General features: G+C 37.5%; 1 protein-coding gene across 2 annotated transcripts; it reads left to right on the top strand.

Moving 5' to 3' along the window:
• The first annotated feature begins 507 nt into the window (after positions 1–507).
• On the top strand, positions 508–19,397 carry AP-1-2beta (adaptor protein complex 1/2, beta subunit). Of its 2 annotated transcripts, XM_089733601.1 has the most exons (19): positions 508–646; positions 769–922; positions 3,233–3,403; positions 3,923–3,949; positions 4,478–4,675; positions 4,812–4,929; positions 5,509–5,699; positions 6,082–6,264; positions 7,257–7,439; positions 8,666–8,860; positions 10,258–10,350; positions 11,014–11,135; positions 13,300–13,490; positions 14,073–14,164; positions 14,682–14,786; positions 15,055–15,202; positions 16,372–16,489; positions 17,689–17,815; positions 18,686–19,397. In XM_089733601.1, the coding sequence occupies exons 2-19, from the start codon at positions 815–817 to the stop codon at positions 19,085–19,087; spliced, it is 2,772 nt and encodes a 923-aa protein (XP_089589727.1). In that variant the 5' UTR covers positions 508–646; positions 769–814; the 3' UTR covers positions 19,088–19,397. The 2 variants fall into 2 exon arrangements, with proteins under 2 accessions (XP_089589727.1, XP_089589728.1); XM_089733602.1 differs by lacking the exon at positions 3,923–3,949.
• Positions 19,398–20,464: the final 1,067 nt, after the last annotated feature.

Here is a 20,464-nt window from a genome sequence, read left to right as displayed (position 1 = left end):
TCATGTCCCCGAAAAAAGAAAAACAACAATACCACTGCTGAGGTTACGGAACTGAACCTAACATTTTCTTCCTAGCTAGTCATTGGGGATATTCCAAATAGGAACTGACGGGTGGGAGAGCTCACAGGGCTCAACCTGAGAGAAGTTGCTAACACTAGTCTTAGCGAGAACAGCGTTTCGCTGAATTTATCACCGGATAACTCCGCTGAAGCCCTTTTTCTGATATGATCAGGAAATTTATTATAGGCCATTTTATCATTTACCCGCATAAATGTTAACTTTTCCCTAAGGGCTATTCCAGCTACGCGTTAGAATAGCTAGCGCTTTATATCTATGTACCTATTAATATGGGCAGTAATTTTTTGCCATAAAAGAAGTTTCTCAGCGTGAAGTAATAATTAGACTACTCTTCCAATCCAAGAACTAATTTTCATGTAGTTTTTTTGGCAGTATTGTAGATTTTCTTTGCTTTTGACCCAAGTTTCTGACGTTTCAGCTTTTTGAAGTAGATCTTTTTGAAATAGAAATATGGCAACACAAACTACGCCCCTGCTTTACTGACTGTGTCGTGTCAAAAATATTAATTATATTTTTAAGTTTTTAAACACTAATTAAATAACTCTTTCAATTTGTGATTGATAAAAAAGTAATTATTATATAAATAGAATTTTAAACTATCCTAGATAAGCTAACATTTCTGTTAAATTTGTAACTTAGCGGTGGGTAGTGCATCTGTCAAATAGAGAAATATTGATTTTGTAATTTCAGGAAAGGTCCAATAAATTAGAGAACAAACATTTGAAACTATATCAAGATGACTGATTCCAAGTACTTCACCACTACGAAGAAAGGAGAGATATTTGAGTTAAAATCGGAACTAAACTCTGACAAAAAAGAGAAAAAGAAGGAGGCCGTTAAAAAGGTAAGTTTTTATTGAGAACAAAGTTATGAATTTTGTCTTTTAAGCTTATTCGTGAAACCATCAATATTGTTGTTAAAAAAATATGCGTTGCATAACTTCCGATTTGTTATTTACCTGCTTTTATATTGCAAGTGACTCATAGTATAATACCTGAAAAAAGTTCGTAATTACTTTCTAGGATAATAGCCCTAAATAAGATACTCATTGAAAGATCAAATATTTGAGATTGGATAAAGATAATTAATTTAAACAAAAGCAACTAAAAGCTATCAAAGATTTGTTTAAATTTTATAAATATGTACATTACATAGCCAGGTCATAAATTCTGTCACATGTTTAATGTAAAATAATTGAAACAAGTTTATTAATTATGTAACCATTCATATACCAAAATGAACTTAATAAAACATAGATTCTTATGACACTAAAGTTTATTCAAAATGACCTCCGTGATTTTGAATACAGGCCTTCAATCTGCGCGGCCAGTCGTCTATCGCAGCACGAACGAGGTCCATGTCAATATCGGCGGCTGCCTTAATCAAGGATGTCTTGAGTGACTCCAAATTGGGATGAGGCTTTGAGCACGCCTTTTCCTCCAAGTGTTGCCATATCTTGTAATCTAACGGATTCAAATCTGGACTGGAGGAGGGCCAGTCTTCGTGCCAGATGAAGTCGATTTCACGCGCCGCCAGCCAGTCTTGTGTGCTCTTCGCTCTATGAACTGGCGCCGAATCTTGTTGGAATACCCAGTGCCTGTTATTGAACATGGTATGAGAAACAGGTACCACAAGGTTCGTCAGGACTGTATTTTGATACACAACTGCATTCGTTTTTACCCCTTTCTCACAAAAATGTACCTCTGTTAAGCCCCAATAAGAAACTCCCAACCATACCATGAGCGAGGATGGAAAATGACCTCGTTGGACACGCGGAATACGGTTGCTCGCTTCTTCACTACTGTGTGCGTACACCTTATCATTTTGTTTGTTGTAGCTCTCTTCTACGGTAAAAATTTTTTCATCCGAAAAAAGAATTTCCCGATATTTTTTTCCCGCGTACCGCTTCAACAAAGCGCGGCATCTCTTCAGTCTCAGGTCCATTAGACGAACATTCAAACGATGTCCTGTTTTTCTTCGATATGCCCGAAGCCCTAAGTCTTCATTTAACACCCTTTTCACCGTGGTTCTGCTTAACCCCATCTGAAGGGCCAACAGTTTCTGCTTACGTTTGGGATTTCTTTGAATTCGCGCCTTCACAGCTTTTATCACTGCTGGAATCCTAACAGACCGAGGGCGACCACTTCTTGAGCTGTCATCTACACTAGAGTCTTCATTGTATCGTTTGATGGTACGATAAGCGAATCTTTTGGTTATATTCAAATTTTTCAGTATGTTAAAAATTTGAATTGGCGCGTAACCGCAACGATGCAACGCAATAACTGCAACACGGTCTACTTTAAGCGTCCACTCCATATTTAAAAATGAGTAAAATTCTAAATGTATACTATTTTTATTTTCATGAACAATTCGAAATTCGGGTTCAATAAACTTTTTTGTGGCCAGCATTCTAAAAGAAAAGTTTTTACTGTGTGACAATACTTATGACCTGACTAGGTATTTACACATATTGAGTTTTATTTAAATATTGTTAAAGCTGATTTACAAAATATAGTTATAAAAATCAATTTGTACTTTGTATTATATATATATATTTTTATAAAACAAGAGCTTAAACATGACTATGTGAATGAGATTGAATTCTCAATTGTGGTGTGTACATAAATTATGATATGATGGTATAATATGTAATGATCGTAATTTCTGACATCATCCACACAGTCTTGTGATCAGATGTAAGAAATACTTTGGTTGAACATTGATTTTGACTAATAATTACTATTATACACACACAATACATACACGTAATCATTTATATTAGTACTAACAATACAACGGCTATTGAATGTTGAAATGCAGGAAACACCCTAAAAAATAAAATCTGCCAAAAATATAATTACTGGTGGTAGGAATTCTAATAACCTTGCATGGGTACATACTATCACCCTGCTTATTTCTGCTGTGAAGCAGTAATACATTCTGACCCAAAGTACCCTTGACTTGACAGTTTTTAAAATAATACAGTTGTAAGTCTCAACTCATCATTTCTCTGTGATCACATGCTTTAAAATAGACAGCACAGTTTGCATGTCTATGCAATAAAAAAATGTATGCTATGATGCATGATGTAATTAGCAATAATATTTTTTTAAATAATAATAATAAGTTTCAAATAAATGTAATTTCTCAATAGGTTATAGCATCCATGACAGTTGGAAAAGACGTCTCAGCATTGTTCCCCGATGTCGTGAATTGCATGCAGACAGATAACTTAGAACTGAAAAAACTGGTGTACTTATACTTAATGAATTATGCAAAGTCACAGCCAGACATGGCTATCATGGCGGTCAATACTTTTGTCAAGGTATGTTTTGTAGCATCTTGTGCAATAACACTTAAATGAAGCTTTGAAGCTTTCACTCACTTGTTTTATGACATATATAGTTTTCTTCAAATCTAGTGTTATTAAAAGGCCTTGTCAAAATTACAGAAATGAATTAAAATACTGATCTTCATTGAAATAAATATGTTAAACAATTATTTATCTGAAAAGAACCCTTACTATGTAATTATTTATCTGAGTAGAGATACAGATATATTAATTATCAATTAATAAATTAATTTAAATTGTGTAAAAGTATGTGTTACTTAGTATATGCAACTTAACTAAGTATATTTCTCAAAATATAAATGTAAAATCTTAAAAGCTTATCATAAAGTAATTATTTGATATTAAGAATACAATACAACTAGAAGATACACAAGTCCTTTTTTATGTTATCTTAACTTAGGAAGGTTAGTTAAATTTTTTGTGAGTTCTTGAGTGTGACACATGTTTTTTGTCGTTTTAATGTCTTCTATACCGTATAACAATGGGTGGAAGGATCTACCAACATACCAGCTTGTTAAGGTAATAAGATCCTCAGAAATCAATTCGCTCACTCATACTATGTAGATTCACACATTAATGCAAAAATGCAAATTCTAATAATGTGCCATAATTAGTTGCATTGATTAGTAAATAAATGGAAAAATGAGAAGAAAGGAATCCTTAATATTTGTGACTCATGTTAAACCTTATAGAACATAGAACCTTATTAAATTAAAGTCAAAAGTATACAGTATCAACTATTTTAACATTAGTTTGTGAATAAAAAAAATATTATGATAATTTAGGGAAGAGGTGTTTTTAAATGTGTTAATCTACAATTTTAAGATCAGAGGCTGGTTGCTACAAAAAATAACATTTATATTATGTAACATTGTTACAGCAACCATAACCAATCGAAATAGGCTTAATTGCAAAGTATAGTAAAAAAGGCATTTATAGTATTTAGATAAATTATATTAAATGAGTAAATGCTTATAGAATATGCTTTTACAGTATTGATGCAATCAATCTTTTCATATTAAAAGTTAAATTGTTGAAATACTTTAGGACTGTGAGGATTCCAATCCATTGATTCGAGCTTTGGCTGTACGGACTATGGGATGCATTCGAGTGGACAAGATTACAGAATATCTATGCGAACCATTAAGAAAGTGCCTGAAAGATGAAGATCCTTATGTCCGGAAGACTGCAGCCGTGTGCGTCGCAAAGTTATATGATATCTCTTCAAGCATGGTTGAAGATCAGGTCAGAGGCCCTTATCTTTATATGTAACTTTGCTTATGCTTAATTTTATTATAATGAGTGTACAGCTAAACATTTTCCCTTGAATGTCAAGCTTACTCAACTATTTACAAGATGTTGTAATAACCTTTTATTATAGGGCTTCTTAGATCAACTAAAAGATCTGTTGAGCGATTCGAATCCTATGGTAGTAGCAAACGCTGTGGCAGCCTTATCAGAAATCAACGAAGCTAGTGTTTCTGGACGGCCCCTTGTCGGTAAGTTTTCATTTAATTAAAATAAAAGAATAAATTATCCTTCTATTATTTTCTATTTACCCTTTTTTGTAATAATTAAACTATTAAATGCATAATGTAATTGTCTTTTAACAGATGTGTCTGTGATCTGATCTGTTAAACTAATTTTGTTAGTTTCCAAATTCAAAATGTATTTTAGTTCTTAATGAAGTAAAGCATGATAGGAACTGTAGCCTTGCCACATCAATTTGTATGCGTTTATATCGTGAGCTATTCTCCATTATCTGTTGATTTATATGTTTTCAAGGAAATATTAGTATTGAAACTGGCCATCGTTCTCGGTTCGGGTTCGACGAGTAAATTAACCCTTCAGACACAGCCCACTAAGTTTCTCGCCGGATCTTCTCAGTGGGTCGCGTTTCCGATCCGGTGGTAGATTCTGCGAAGCACGGCTCTTGTTAGGGTTCGTGTTAGCAACGTCGTCAGGTTTGAGCCCCGTGAGCTCACCTACTAGTTAAGGTTACGCTGATATAGCCTCTCAAGGCTCTCAGCTTAGGTAGGAAAAAAAAAGTATTGAAATAAAACAATGTTTTCTTTCAGAAATGAATGCCCCAACGATCAACAAGCTGTTGACTGCGCTGAACGAGTGTACTGAATGGGGTCAGGTGTTCATCCTGGACGCGTTGTCCAACTACTCGCCGCGTGACGCCCGCGAGGCGCACTCCATCTGCGAGAGGATCACGCCCCGCCTGGCGCACGCCAACGCCGCCGTCGTGCTCTCCGCTGTCAAGGTGAGGCAAGCTCGCACGGATCCCACCTGTAGGGTGAAGTCTCTGTGTAGCTGTTTTTTTTTTATTGCTTAGATGGATAGACGAGCTCACAGCCCACCTGGTTAAGTGGTTACTGGAGCCCATAGACATCTACAACGTAAATGCGCCACCCACCTTGAGATATGTTCTATGCTCTCAGTATAGTTACAACGGCTGCCCCGCCCTTCAAACCGAAACGCATTACTGCTTCACGGCAGAAATAGGCGGGGTGGTGGTACCCACCCGCGCGGACTCACAAGAGGTCCTATCACTAGTAAACGAATACCCTGAATGAAAAAGTTGACACCGAAGTTGAAGGTTCCGTAACGTTATGTTGATGTTGTGTTGTTGCTGTTGACGCCAGGTGCTGATGAAGCTGATGGAGATGGTGTCTGCGGACACGGAGCTGGTGAGCACGCTGTCCCGCAAGCTGGCGCCGCCGCTGGTGACGCTGCTGAGCGCGGAGCCCGAGGTGCAGTACGTGGCGCTGCGGAACATCAACCTCGTCGTGCAGAAGCGACCAGACATACTCAAACACGAGATGAAGGTATCAGCACCAATGCATTTTTTTTTATTGCCATTGTAGGCAGACGAGCATACGGCCCACCTGATGGTGAGTGGTTACCGTCGCCCATGGACTTCAGCAATGCCAAGGGCAGAGCCAAGCCGCTGCTTACCGCTTAATACTCTCCACAAGCCTCGTTTGAAGAAGGACATGTCATAGCGCTCGGGAAACACCGTGGAGGGGAGCTCATTCCATAGCCGGATGGTACGTGGCAAAAAAGATCTCTGGAAACGCACTGTGGGTGACCGCAGTGGCTCCAGGTAGTATGGATGGACTCTACTCCGGTGGCGGGAGGTGCGATGGTAAAAAGTAAGTGTAAAAGGTAAGTGGTCACCGTCGCTCATAGACGTCAGCAATGCCAGGGGCAGAGCCAAGCCGCTGCCTACATTTGTTCATCAATTTAGTTATCAGCACACAATCAAATATTGTCTTTGGTTTTTGACAAGCCATAGACTAAATTTACAGCATCGTCTGCGTCCACAATAGATGTGTGATGCTAATTAAAAAAATAATAGTTATTTTTAGTTCTAAAGATTAGAACAATGAGCCATCAATAAAAATAATTAATAATATTTGCTAAATTGTAATATGGCAAAAAAAGACATTTATATTTGATTGTTGATAAACTAATGCTTTGTAAGCCCAAAAAAAATCTACAAATCTAAGTTTTGAATTGTAAAAATAGATTAATTTTATCATATAGTACTTTTGTTTATTTAGAAATGTCAATATCAGAGCCTTAAGATATTTATGACTTTGAATTGGTATTGCGACATTTATTTTACTATTTTTAAGTACATTATTATTAGCTTCAACCAAGTCTTATCTATATCTATCCGTGTGGTGGAATCATTTTACATAATTTTTAACAATTTCATGACATTCGATTCACTTTAATATTTTCATTCGACCTTTTAGCTCTCTAGAAATACAAAATTATGTAACTGATGTATAAATTCGATTTGGTGTTATAGGTGTTCTTTGTGAAGTACAACGACCCGATCTACGTTAAACTGGAGAAACTGGATATAATGATCCGACTGGCTTCCCAAGCCAACATAGCCCAGGTGCTCGGTGAACTCAAGGAGTACGCCACCGAAGTGGACGTGGACTTCGTCCGGAAGGCCGTCAGGGCTATAGGCAGATGCGCCATCAAGGTAAGTTGGTGCTGTGTGCCACGAAAGGAATGTAGTGGGGACAGTCACCTACTGTGTGGTGTCTGCGAGTAGCACCATTACTATGAAGGGTGGGGCAGCTGTTGTAACTATACTTGAGAACTTAGAACTTATATCTCAAGGTGGGTGGCGCGTTTACGTTGTAGATGTCTATGGGCTCCAGTAACCACTTAACACCAGGTGGGCTATTAGCTCGTCCACTCATCTAAGCAATAAAAAAAAAGTCTCTTCATGACCAAAGTGCTCATCTAAAAATTGGCAGCAGCGGCCTCTGAATACAAGCGTATTTAATTTAGGGCTCTTACTGGTTGTAGGATCAGGTGAGTCAGCATAGTTGTGTTCTACCATCTTGCCCTTGAGAGACCATATCAGCGTCACCGGGCGAGTAGGTGAGCTCACGGGGCTCAAACCTGACTCACTGAGAAGATCCGGCGAGAAACTCAGCGGACTAAGTTTTCACAGTAAAGCAGTCATTCTCGCCGGTCTGAATACAATACAATCGATACTTAGAACTTGAACAACCACTTCACATCAGCTGGTCTCAGTTACACACAGGTTAACAACAGTAATATATATATATATATATATATATATATATAACACGCGTTCTCATTGTTGTTCAGGGTAGAGAATGTAAAGATTATAATTCACACTTTTTTACTGGTGATTTTATAGTGGTGGTAGGACCCCTTGTGAGTCCGCGCGGGTAGGTACCACCACCCTGCCTACTTCTGCCGTGAAACAGTAATACGTTTCGGTTTGTAGGGTGGGGCAGTCATTGTGACTATACTGAGATCTTAGAAATCATATCTCAATGTGGGTGGCGGCATTTAATTTATAGATTGGCTCCTAACCACTTAACACTAGGTGGACTGTGAGCCGTCCATCCAGCTATCCAATAAAAAAGATAAAAAGAAACACACACACAAAACTACATTTCACAACATAAGTGGTTGAATAATAGATTTAATTCCATCCAGAATCATTTTCCCACCTATACTAATGTTCCGTTATAACTACTGAACCACACATCCGATTGACTTGAAACTTGGTATCCATGCAGAAAATACATGTACTTAATGGATAGGCTAATATTTATATGAGTGTTGGACTCCCTAATAAGAATGACAATAAATAATAATGTTAATTTTAAATGCCCAGCGAAACGGGCGAGTACGGCTAGTAGTATACAAATGAATACCTCGCAGGTAGAGCCGTCGGCGGAGCGTTGCGTCTCTACATTACTAGAGCTGATCCAGACCAAAGTGAACTACGTCGTGCAAGAAGCTATTGTGGTGATCAAAGACATATTCAGAAAGTACCCGAACAAGTATGAGAGCATCATCAGTACGCTGTGCGAAAATCTTGATACTTTAGACGAGCCTGAGGCTAGGGCTTCCATGGTTAGTACCCCCATTATTTTTAAGGTTACGCTGACAAACTATTACTCACTTTAAACATAATTAAAATACTGTCCTGAACATGTCCAAATGTTCTGAAATTCTGTTCAATTTCAGAAAGAACTGGTCTAAAATTTGTTCAGCTTACAGAACTGTAATGATTGCCTCATGATATTATTACCGGCAGCATATCAGCGGAAATCGGGTGTACTATGATAGTTTTTGAAATAAAAGTAATTACGTAACAAGCTTGAGGCTTTCACTTTTTTGAGGTCAATGTATGATTGCACAAAGCCCGTAGCCTAATTTTTTTTGTAAAGGAGGCCAAAATCTTTTTTACAATCTTAATATAACTAGTGATTTCGTTCCTTTAGATTGCGAAATTCGAATTTTTCAAAATTGTTACGATATGAAAACATTTAAAATACCAAAATGAATTAAGAGTTATTATTTAATTAATAAAACAAAAATATAGTTGAGGTATTAAAATATATACAGTCAAAACCGTTTACTGCGACATCGTTTAAAACAACATGCCGGTTATAATAACCTAGAACAAAGGTCCCGGCTGAATGCTATATGACTGCCTTATTAAAAGTATTGCTTTATACGACATTGGTAATAACGACATACCTCATAAAACGACCACATTTAACTAATATTTCAGAGAATTAGATCTGTTAGAACGACCGGCTAAGCTGTATTGTAAACAATTTGAATAGGTATCCACATTTGTCTTCAATGGCTATTAAAATCAGGAAAGAAAACAATAGGATTTAATTTAGTGTAGGGTCTTTTCTAATTCTTAGAAACAAAACACGTGCATGCAGTAGAGTCAAAGCCCGCTTCTTCATATCTCTTCAGTTAGTTTGTTACTTACAGATTTTATGCTCACAGAAAAATAATATGCATTGTACTTATGTGTAATAAACAAGATGTACATGGTTGAATAAATATATTTTTCCAATAATTCCCTATTGATTTGTTTGTACTTGCACCATACACATTAGACATCACCGGTTGTTACGACTATCGGTTTTTACGACTGAATATGAGCAGTCCCTTCGATGTCGTTATAACAGATTTTGACTGTATAAATAAATAAATAAATATAAATATTTACTAACAGTCACGCCACGTTAACTGGTCTCGTGGTAAGTTCGTAAAGAACTTGTGTTACAGGTACCAGATAACGGAAATAAATGTAAAATTTTTATTATACACATACATATATTTAATATACATCCATAACATTGGAAAATACATTTTATATTTATCATACAAATATATTCCCTTGGCGGGATTCGAACCCGCGACCCCCTTGTGTAGTGAACGCGTCACCACTACACCAGACGGCCATTTAATTTATTCAGTTATTATTATTTCGTTAATTTATTCAGGTGTGGATTGTGGGCGAATACGCGGAACGTATCGACAACGCAGACGAACTTCTAGATTCGTTCCTCGAAGGGTTCCACGATGAAAACGCACAGGTAATATCTCAATATTATTTTTTTATTATTTCGACACGAGATGAAACTTTGAATAAAACTCAATAATACGTTTTTTTTTTTTTTTTTTTTTATTGCTTAGATGGGTGGACGAGCTCACAGCCCACCTGGTGTTAAGTGGTTACTGGAGCCCATAGACATCTACAACGTAAATGCGCCACCCACCTTGAGATATAAGTTCTAAGGTCTCAGTATAGTTACAACGGCTACCCCACCCTTCGAACCGAAACGCATTACTGCTTCACGGCGGAAATAGGCGGGGTGGTGGTACCTACCCGTGCGGACTCCCAAGAAGTCCTACCACCAGTGAAAAACTAATATATACTAATATATAATATATATTAATATATAAATCTACAGTGGTTTTTACGGATGTTCCGTTATAACTACTGAACCGTGCATCCGATCGACTTGAAACTTGGCACCCATGTAGGAAATACATGTACTTAATGGATAGGCTAATACTTGTATGAGTGTTGGACTCCCTAATAATAATGACAATAAATACATGATAATGTTAATTTTAAACGGGGCGAGTACGGCTAGTACAATATAATACATGAAATAATCAAACCCATAAAATTATACAAACGCTACCATCATTCTGGATAAATGCGAAACTAATTATCGTTATATTTGTGACAGGTACAACTGCAACTCCTCACGGCCGTCGTGAAACTGTTCCTGAAACGTCCAGCCGACACGCAAGAGCTAGTGCAGCACGTGCTTAGTCTGGCAACACAGGATTCGGACAATCCCGACTTGAGGTATGAGACAGGCAACACTGTTCTATATTCAGGATCCTTAGTGTACTCGTATTAATAGTAATTATGTATATACTAACATATGATATGCTTTATAAAAATAATCAACTAATTAAAGTAATTTCATATTATTGTGAGGAAGGACTACGTAAATAATAAAAACATTTAACATATCAATATTTCAATTACAAGGAGTGAAATTCAGTAAAATTAAGATAAGTTTGCTTTATTTTTTCGAAAGTGACTCTGTATTTATTTAAAGAATTTGTTTGATAAAAAAATTGAAAGCTGATTGCAATAATAAAACAGTAATTCGAGTCATTAAAAGCAAAAATCCTAATTTCGATTAAGTAACTGCAAGTACGTCTGTAGTCGTCGTGGCCTAACGGATAAGACGTCCGGTGCATTCGTGTAGAAGCGATGCAGCGGTGTTCGAATCCCGCAGGCGGGTACCAATTTTTCTAATGAAATACGTACTCAACAAATGTTTGATTGACTGACGATTGACTTCCACGGTGAAGGAATAACATCGTGTAATAAAAATGAAACCCGCAAAATTATAATTTGCGTAATTACTGGTGGTAGGAGCTCTTGTGAGTCCGCACGGGTAGGTACCACCGCCCCGCCTATTTCTGCCGTGAAGCAGTAATGCGTTTCGGTTTGAAGAGTGGGGCAGCCGTTGTAACTATACTTGAGACCTTAGAACTTGTATCTCAAGGTGGGTGGCGCATTTACGTTGTGGATGTCTATGGTCTCCAGTAACCACTTAACACCAACCAGTAAATATAATGTACTGTTTTCGACTTTACAATCGAATAAGATTAATCGAATAAGGAGACTCTTGAAAAAATAGTTTTAGGCAATTAACTTAAGCAGGTTGCGAAGCAAGATATTTATACTCAACGTTTCCCTTTGCCTTGCTAAAGGGCTGAGACCTCTAGATAAGTTTTTACTGGTGGTAGGACCTCTTGAGAATCCGCGCGGGTAGGTACCACCACCCTGCAGAAATACTGCCGTGAAGCAGTAATGCGTTTCGGTTTGAAGGATGGGGCAGCCGTTGTAACCATACTTGAGACCTTAGAACTTGTATCTCAAGGTGGGTGGCGCATTTACGTTGTGGATGTCTATGGTCTCCAGTAACCACTTAACACCAACCAGTAAATATAATGTACTGTTTTCGACTTTACAATCGAATGAGATTAATCGAATAAGGAGACTCTTGAAAAAATTGTTTTAGGCAATTAACTTAAGCAGGTTGCGAAGCAAGATATTTATACTCAACGTTTCCCTTTGCCTTGCTAAAGGGCTGAGACCTCTAGATAAGTTTTTACTGGTGGTAGGACCTCTTGAGAATCCGCGCGGGTAGGTACCACCACCCTGCAGAAATACTGCCGTGAAGCAGTAATGCGTTTCGGTTTGAAGGATGGGGCAGCCGTTGTAACCATACTTGAGACCTTAGAACTTGTATCTCAAGGTGGGTGGCGCATTTACGTTGTGGATGTCTATGGGCTCCAGTAACCACTTAGCACCAGGTGGGCTGTGAGCTCGTCCAACCATCTAAGCAATAAAAAAAAATAAAAAAATGGAAGATATATTCCTTATCTTTAATATGATTTATTGATTAAATTTCGATAAAATTGCATCGAAACCAATTTGAAAGTCATCAGACCATTCTGAAATAAAAAAATATATATAATTTCCAAATCGATTAATAAAGGACAGAGTTCTGTGGCAACAAAAAAAAATATTGTAACTGAACCGATATAATACTATGTCGAAGTCAGTCAAAAATAAAAGCGTAACGAGCATTATGTGCATATTTCCAAAGTAGTTTTATAAGATACTTATTAATATACTAGCTGTACCCGTCTGCTTCGCTGGACATTTAAAGTTAACATTAATATTTCTCACCCCCACAAAGATTCTCATCATTAACGCCCGAGCAACTGGTGTAGGGAGTCCAACACTCATATAAATATTAGCATATCCATTAAGTACATGTGTTTTCTACATGGATACCAAGTTTCAAGTCAATCGGATGCACGGTTCAGTAGTTATAATGGAACATCCGTAAAATCCACTGTAGATTTATATATTAGTATAGATGACAAGGGGCCTTTATCAGTCGACATATTTAAAAATACTGAGAAGTACTCGTCTGCATCAGAGACCGCGGCTTCATCTACTGGCGTTTGCTGTCGACCGACCCGGCCGCAGCCAAGGAAGTGGTCCTGGCCGACAAGCCTCTCATATCGGAGGAGACTGATCTCCTTGAACCCACGCTGCTGGACGAACTCATCTGCCACATCAGCTCGCTGGCTTCGGTCTATCACAAGCCACCGACGGCATTCGTTGAAGGTAATTAAAAAAAACCCTTTCATTTTTGAAAATATAATAATAAAATTGAAATTTTTTTTGAGATGTATAGTGTTGTATTTTATTTATTTAATGCCCTGGATTCTAGACTTTTAAGCCGGGGTAGATTAAAATTTTAATGTTTCAGACACGTGGTGATAATTTGAAAAATGATTACTTATATAGTACTTGATAACAAAGTTTTGTTACTTTTTGTCTTATTTTAAGTGTGGAAATATATATACATATCATCCATAAATCATAAAATATATTGACAAAAATAAATGAACAATTAGAAATATATATTTATCTTTGTTAAAAACCATATATATGCCTTCAGTAGAGAAGAATCGTCTCTTTCTCCTCTTTTGTCATAAATGCTTAGTATACTGATCTGACTGTTAGTCAAATTTAAATCTCCTAGTACTTCTTGTTACTAAAATTTTCTTTAACATCCCTTGTGAAACGGAACGTATTGCTGTTGTCGGCGGCAGATATAGGCAGGGTGGTGGTACCTACCCTCGCAGACTCAATACAACCTACCACCAGTAAAGGCAGGTACTATAACAAGATTATTGTCGACAGGCCGCGGCGCCGGAGTCCGCAAGTCCCTGCCGTCCCGAGGTGTTGTAGCTGAGGAAACGAGCACACAACAACCCACAGTCATTCCGAACCAGGTACAGGGTGTATTTTTTAATCAATTATATAATATTTTTTTAACTAAACGCGATGGCAACCGCGTGGCAGCAGAAGACCTGTGTGCTTAGTGCGAGTTTTTATTATTATATTTGTATGAAATGGGATCGTTTGCGTGCGTTTGCTGCTAGGGGCGCTGTTCCAACTGCATACAAAATTGGCTTAACTTTAACGCTATCGAGAACGTTAAGAAACTCGCACTAAGCATACTGGTCACCACACACTGTACACACGGTGGAGAGCGAGATGAGGACTGTCGGCGCTCCTGCAAGCGCAAGACAGGGTCAAGTGGAGACAACTTCTGAGGCCCCTATATACCAGGGGGATACCCTAGGACTACAGCAACAACAAATTTGATGAATGATCGCCAAGATTTTTAATTGATAATATATTATTATGTTTTTAAGTAATAGAATCACTATTTTATAAAATATCTTAAACATTTAAATTCAGCATGATAGTATAAGCTCTATTTTTTAAGCAGCAAAATCCTTGCAGGAGTCGTTGATCGGCGATCTATTGTCTATGGACATCGGAGGTCCCCCCCCGGCCCCGGCGCCCTCTTCCAACGTCGACCTCCTCGCCGGCGGACTTGATGTTCTCGTAAGTATTTTGTCATTATGTATATAATTATTTATACGCAGCCCTTGTGTGGGAAGGTTGATGAATGAAATTGTGCTGGTAACAACGCTCAGAAAACGTCGACTGTTTATGCCTCGATGCATTATGTTGTCTATGGAACCGAGGCTGTATGGGCGTAGATCCCCTTGCCTTTCCTAATAAGGAAAAATGTTACCAAAAAAAATGTCTATGGAACCCGTATGCTTTTGTACGCCGCCGCGCAGACGATTTGAGAGATGTGTCTGTGTAGTTGGGCGGCGGGCCGGAGCCGGGCGCGTCCGCCGCGGCGGTTCCCGGCGGCGCCTCCGGCCTGCTCGGCGACATCTTCGCCGTCTCCGCCGCGCCCGCCTCCTACGTGCCGCCCAAACAGTGCTGGCTGCCCGCCGACAAAGGAAAAGGTACTTGGTGCACTCGCGCGTTTGATCAATGGATCAACACTACTCAAGCGCCGCCTGCCGTGGGTTGGTGGTACTGTTACAAAAAAAAATATTTTTATTATTATATGTAGCGTACACAAAAAAGTAAATTAATAATTATACAAAGTGATAATAAAATAAGAAGACATAAAACAAAAAGAGATACTGTTGACCGTCTGTCAAAAAAGTGCATTCTCTAATTGAGAAAATTATCAAATGTAATACATATTATTATAAATAAAACTATTACCAATATAATTTTACAATACCGGATGTATTGAGAAAAATGTTATCATATGTTTTTTTCTTCTACCGACGCCGAAAGTTCGATTTTCGTCCCGCTGTACAGGGAAGAAAGTCTAACTTTTCCTCCCTGGGTACAAGTACGCATGCGCGTTAGTGTCTGCGTCTGCTCTCACGCACCTAAAATTCTTCGCCATTGTTGTGCTCGGGTAATTTGCAATATTGTGTTTAGTGTTTTTACACTTTCACTTTTGTGAAAAAGGCAATAAAATTTAATAGTAAAGTATTAAACAAAGACGAGTTCATCAGACAGTTCTTATTCAATTAGTAGTTTATTTAAAAATAATAAAAAAAGTTAAATTGGTTTTTTTACGAGAAGGGGGGGGGGGGGCTCCACCCCCCTACCCCCAGCCTGGACCCCGGCTCGGTACTGCACGAACTTTCGGCCAGGTAGGAGAAAAAATAGTATGTGCACCGTGGGAAAAAAGTTGGACATTTCCTCCGGCGTGTTTGCCATCCTCGCCTTTTTTACACGCGGGAGGAAATGTCAAACTTTTCTCCCGCGGTGCACAATGTACTATTTAGAGTTGATCTTAAAGCGCCTTTGATATGTATATAATGTATTATTTTATTCACATCAAAGTGAAGCTTAGCCCAGTAAAACTATAATACAAACTGAGTTGCTCTATAAAAAGAAACAACATTTAAAGCTATTGCTTCACCATTTTTTATGGTTTTTATATTTCAATATTCAAAAATATTTTAATATTTGTAATGTTCCTTCTTCTTATGTTTCAATATTCAAATTATCATTTATGTGACCTTTATAACGTATTAACCTCTTAAGATTTATGCCGTAAATCATATACTTAGAGGTTACATGTATGTAATAATGATCTAAATTGTAGGTTTGGAGATTTGGGGCACATTCAGCCGGCAGAACGGTCAGCCTCGGATGGAGATGACATTCACTAACAAGGCGATGCAGCCGATGACAGGTTTCGCCATACAACTCAATAAGAACAGGTAATATATTTTTTGTATTTTTTTCAATTGATAAACAATTAAAACATGCGGTTTGAAAACAATTACGTTTTTGATTTAGCGTTTAGTTTGTACGTTTTGGAATTTACTTAGTTTATTTTATTTACTTACTAGCTTTTGCTCGCGACTTCGTCCGCGTTACATAGTTACTTTGGCATAACGCTAAATTTTACCCGCGACTTCATTTACACTACTCAGGATTGGAACTTCATTACTGAACCGGTAGATGGCGTTGAAGAAGCTAGATTTTGAGATTTTTTGACAATTTTTTTTATTTTTCGTAAAAAAAAATTTTTTTTTTTTCTTAATAAAAAGTATCCTATGTTACTTGTAATACCTCCAAAAAGATGTGTACAAAGTTTCATGATGATCGGTTGAGTAGTTTTCGCGTGAAAGCGTAACAAACAAAATTACATTCACATTTATATATTAGTAGGGATGTTACTCACTTAATTTACTTTAGAATTTACTTACTTAATAATACTATCTGTGACCACGAATGTATTGTTGTGACCGCATCGAATTGTTTAGTGCCATCTTGCGTTAAATACTAGAAACTAACAGCGCCATCTATATTAATAAAGAGAAAACTTACAAAATGAAATCTTTAAGGTTTATCGATTATTTATTGTACATAAATAGTTTTATTAAATATGATTTAATGTGAAATTCGACCTCGAAAGACGATGGTCGACAGTGACACTTATGTGGTAGTTAAATGTCCCTGAATGTACGGAATCCGATAACCGCTTACCGAAGCATCGTATTTTTTTCTTTTTTTGTATTGCTTAGATGGGTGGACGAGCTCACAGCCCACCTGTAAGTAAGTAGTTACTGGAGCCCATAGACATCTACAACGTAAATGCGCCAAGCACCTTGATATAAGTTCTAAGGTCTCAAGTATAGTTACAACGGCTGCCCCACCCTTCAAACCGAAACGCGTTAGTGCTTCACGGCAGAAATAGGTGGGGTGGTGGTACCTACCCGTGCGGACTCACAAGAGGTCCTACCACCCGTAATTATGCAAATTTTAATTTGCCAAGTACGTATTTCATTAGAAAAAATGGTATCCGCCTGCGGGATTCGAACACCGTTGCATAGATACGAATGCACCGGACGCCTTATCCTTTGGGCCGCGACGACTGTGTCTCGTAATGAAATTTCTGTGATAATTTGTAAAGTTTCGGCGTGTATCCGGTGGGCGGGCTGGCTGTGGGCGCGGTGGGGGCGGGCGCGGGTGCGGAGGCTGCCCTGCCGCTCGCCACGCACGGGCCCGTGCAACGCATGGACCCGCTCAACAACCTACAGGTACACTAGACCACGCACTAAACACGGACGTTGACATAGAGCGAGCATCTAGATTAACAAAAAAATAACGGTGTGCGTACAAGTTGTGGGCGTGTATGAAGTGAAACTTCTTTTTCGGTGTGTAGTATTGTGGTTTCATTTTTCATACTTAAATCAGTTTTCTCTTGTAATAGGGAATGATGTGTGTATAAGAGATGCGACATCTTCAACATTTATATTATATGTATTTTAAATTAATTATAGATAGAAAAAGAAATATATGTCTATATATTCTTAAATACTTCATTAAAATATTGGACGCTACTCGTTACTAACGCTCGCGTTGGCCTGTAACAGGTATACTACGCGCATGCGTTCGAGTGCCACGCACTCACTCTCGCTCTGTCTCTTTCTAGTATAGTAGCGTTAAACGTTTAACGCTACCTTGTTGGAAGTCGCATTAGAAGTTTCACTTCAATAAATGAATATGTTATTTCAGGGAAGTCGCATTAGAAGTTTCACTTCAATAAATTAATATGTTATTTCAGGGAAGTCGCATTAGAAGTTTCACTTCAATAAATTAATTTGTTATTTCAGGGAAGTCGCATTAGAAGTTTCACTTCAATAAATTAATTTGTTATTTCAGGGAAGTCGCATTAGAAGTTTCACTTCAATAAATTAATTTGTTATTTCAGGGAAGTCGCATTAGAAGTTTCACTTCAATAAATTAATTTGTTATTTCAGGGAAGTCGCATTAGAAGTTTCACTTCAATAAATTAATTTGTTATTTCAGGGAAGTCGCATTAGAAGTTTCACTTCAATAAATTAATTTGTTATTTCAGGGAAGTCGCATTAGAAGTTTCACTTCAATAAATTCATCTGTTATTTCAGGTCGCGATAAAGAACAATATAGATGTATTCTACTTCGCCTGCCTAATCCCCGCTCACATATTATTCACGGAAGACGGACAGCTAGATAAACGTGTGTTCCTCACGACTTGGAAGGAAATACCCGCAGCGAACGAAGTACAACACACGCTATCGAACGTTGTGGGAACAGCGGATTCTATCGCTCAGAAAATGACGCTAAACAATATCTTTACTATCGCTAAACGTAATGTTGAAGGTCAAGATATGTTATATCAATCATTGAAGTTAACTAACAACATCTGGGTGTTGCTAGAGTTGAAACTTCAGCCCGGCAACCCCGAAGCGACGCTCAGCTTGAAGTCCCGAACTGTAGAGGTCGCCACGTGTATATTCCAAGCCTACGAAGCTATTATCAAATCGTAATCTCAAATTTGAATTGTGTATGTATATTTTGCAATTAAAGTATTCCAGTAGTTAAGTATGTTTCGCGACTTTTTTTATTTTTTATCAGTTATTTACTGTTTAACAGCATTTATTATGTAGTCCGATTTATACAAATATTTGTAACGTAACTATACAATAAAATTAGAAATTTTAATTTGACTGAATTACATCGCAAAATATTAATTAAATAAAATTATATTAGAAACGTTATATTGTATAGCCAATCATCGTATCTTGTTTATAAGTTATGTAAAATTTATTAATTACTTAATAAATGTTATGAACAAAAGTTATTATTGTAATTTCTATATCGACAGGTGAAGGCTATTTGGTATTAGAATCAACAATTCGATGTTTTTAATTGATTTTCAATTATGTTTACACCTTTGAAATAGCTAAAGTAGTTTTTGGAGTTTACTCCTTTAGAATCGATTTACATATATAGGCCCGGGGTATGAAAATTATGGGGACCAAAATCGTACTAGCATGTCACACGAAATGCGTTATGCGCATTTCGTGTGACATGCTAGTACATGCGCCGGCAGTCCGCCACAAAGCCTCGTACTGATCGCGCGTTTCTCTCATTATTGTATTTTCATATATTTGTTAGTCGTTTGTTTTGTGTCTCGTTAATTTGTTAATAATCTGTAGTGTATCGTGTTGTCGTAATATAGAACTATTTCTCGTATTGTTTCGTTTAATTTTTTATATCCAGTAAACTCCAGTCGTGCGTCGGAGCGGACACACACACTTTTTTTTTTTCTAATTTTTTCCAAATTTTGGAACGAAGTTCTAAGAACTTCGTTGAGCGATAAGTCGCGCGTTGCGAAATGCTAGACGGAAAAATTAAGACAAAAAGTTGTAAGCCGTGCGCGGTGCGGCGTGCGCGTTTCTCTCTCTCTCTCTCTCGACCATTATTTTTTTTGAGTGTATACCGGTTTTTTGTACATAACAAATAAAAAAAAAAACAAAAAAATTTGAACACCTCTGAAGTTTAAAACTTTAAATGGCTCTCCTGTAAAGTTGCAAAAACGTCGCTTAAACCAAATAGTCTTTCACCCGTCGATGTTAACTTACGAATACCCGTTTCACAGGCAGGTTTCCAACATTACAAATGACCCTAAAATCTATCCAAATTACGATTGAGTTATTTGTTATTGCTTCAGTAAAACTAAATTAATAATACGGTGTAATGTTTATGGACACTTGAAAGATCTGTGTATTTGATGGCGTTATATAGTTGACGTTAAAAAAAGAAATAGTTTATTTTAGACTACTGTTATGTATTTTATGAAACAATCTTATTTGAACGCTATTGCTGCACCAGTAATGTTGTTGTATTTTTTTTTTCTCTTT

This window comes from Bombyx mandarina, chromosome 16, assembly GCF_030267445.1.
Source record: "Bombyx mandarina strain Sakado chromosome 16, ASM3026744v2".
NCBI lineage: Eukaryota > Metazoa > Arthropoda > Insecta > Lepidoptera > Bombycidae > Bombyx > Bombyx mandarina.
The sequence above is the reverse complement of the archived record's forward strand: the minus strand, read 5'-3'. Positions and strand labels throughout refer to the sequence as shown.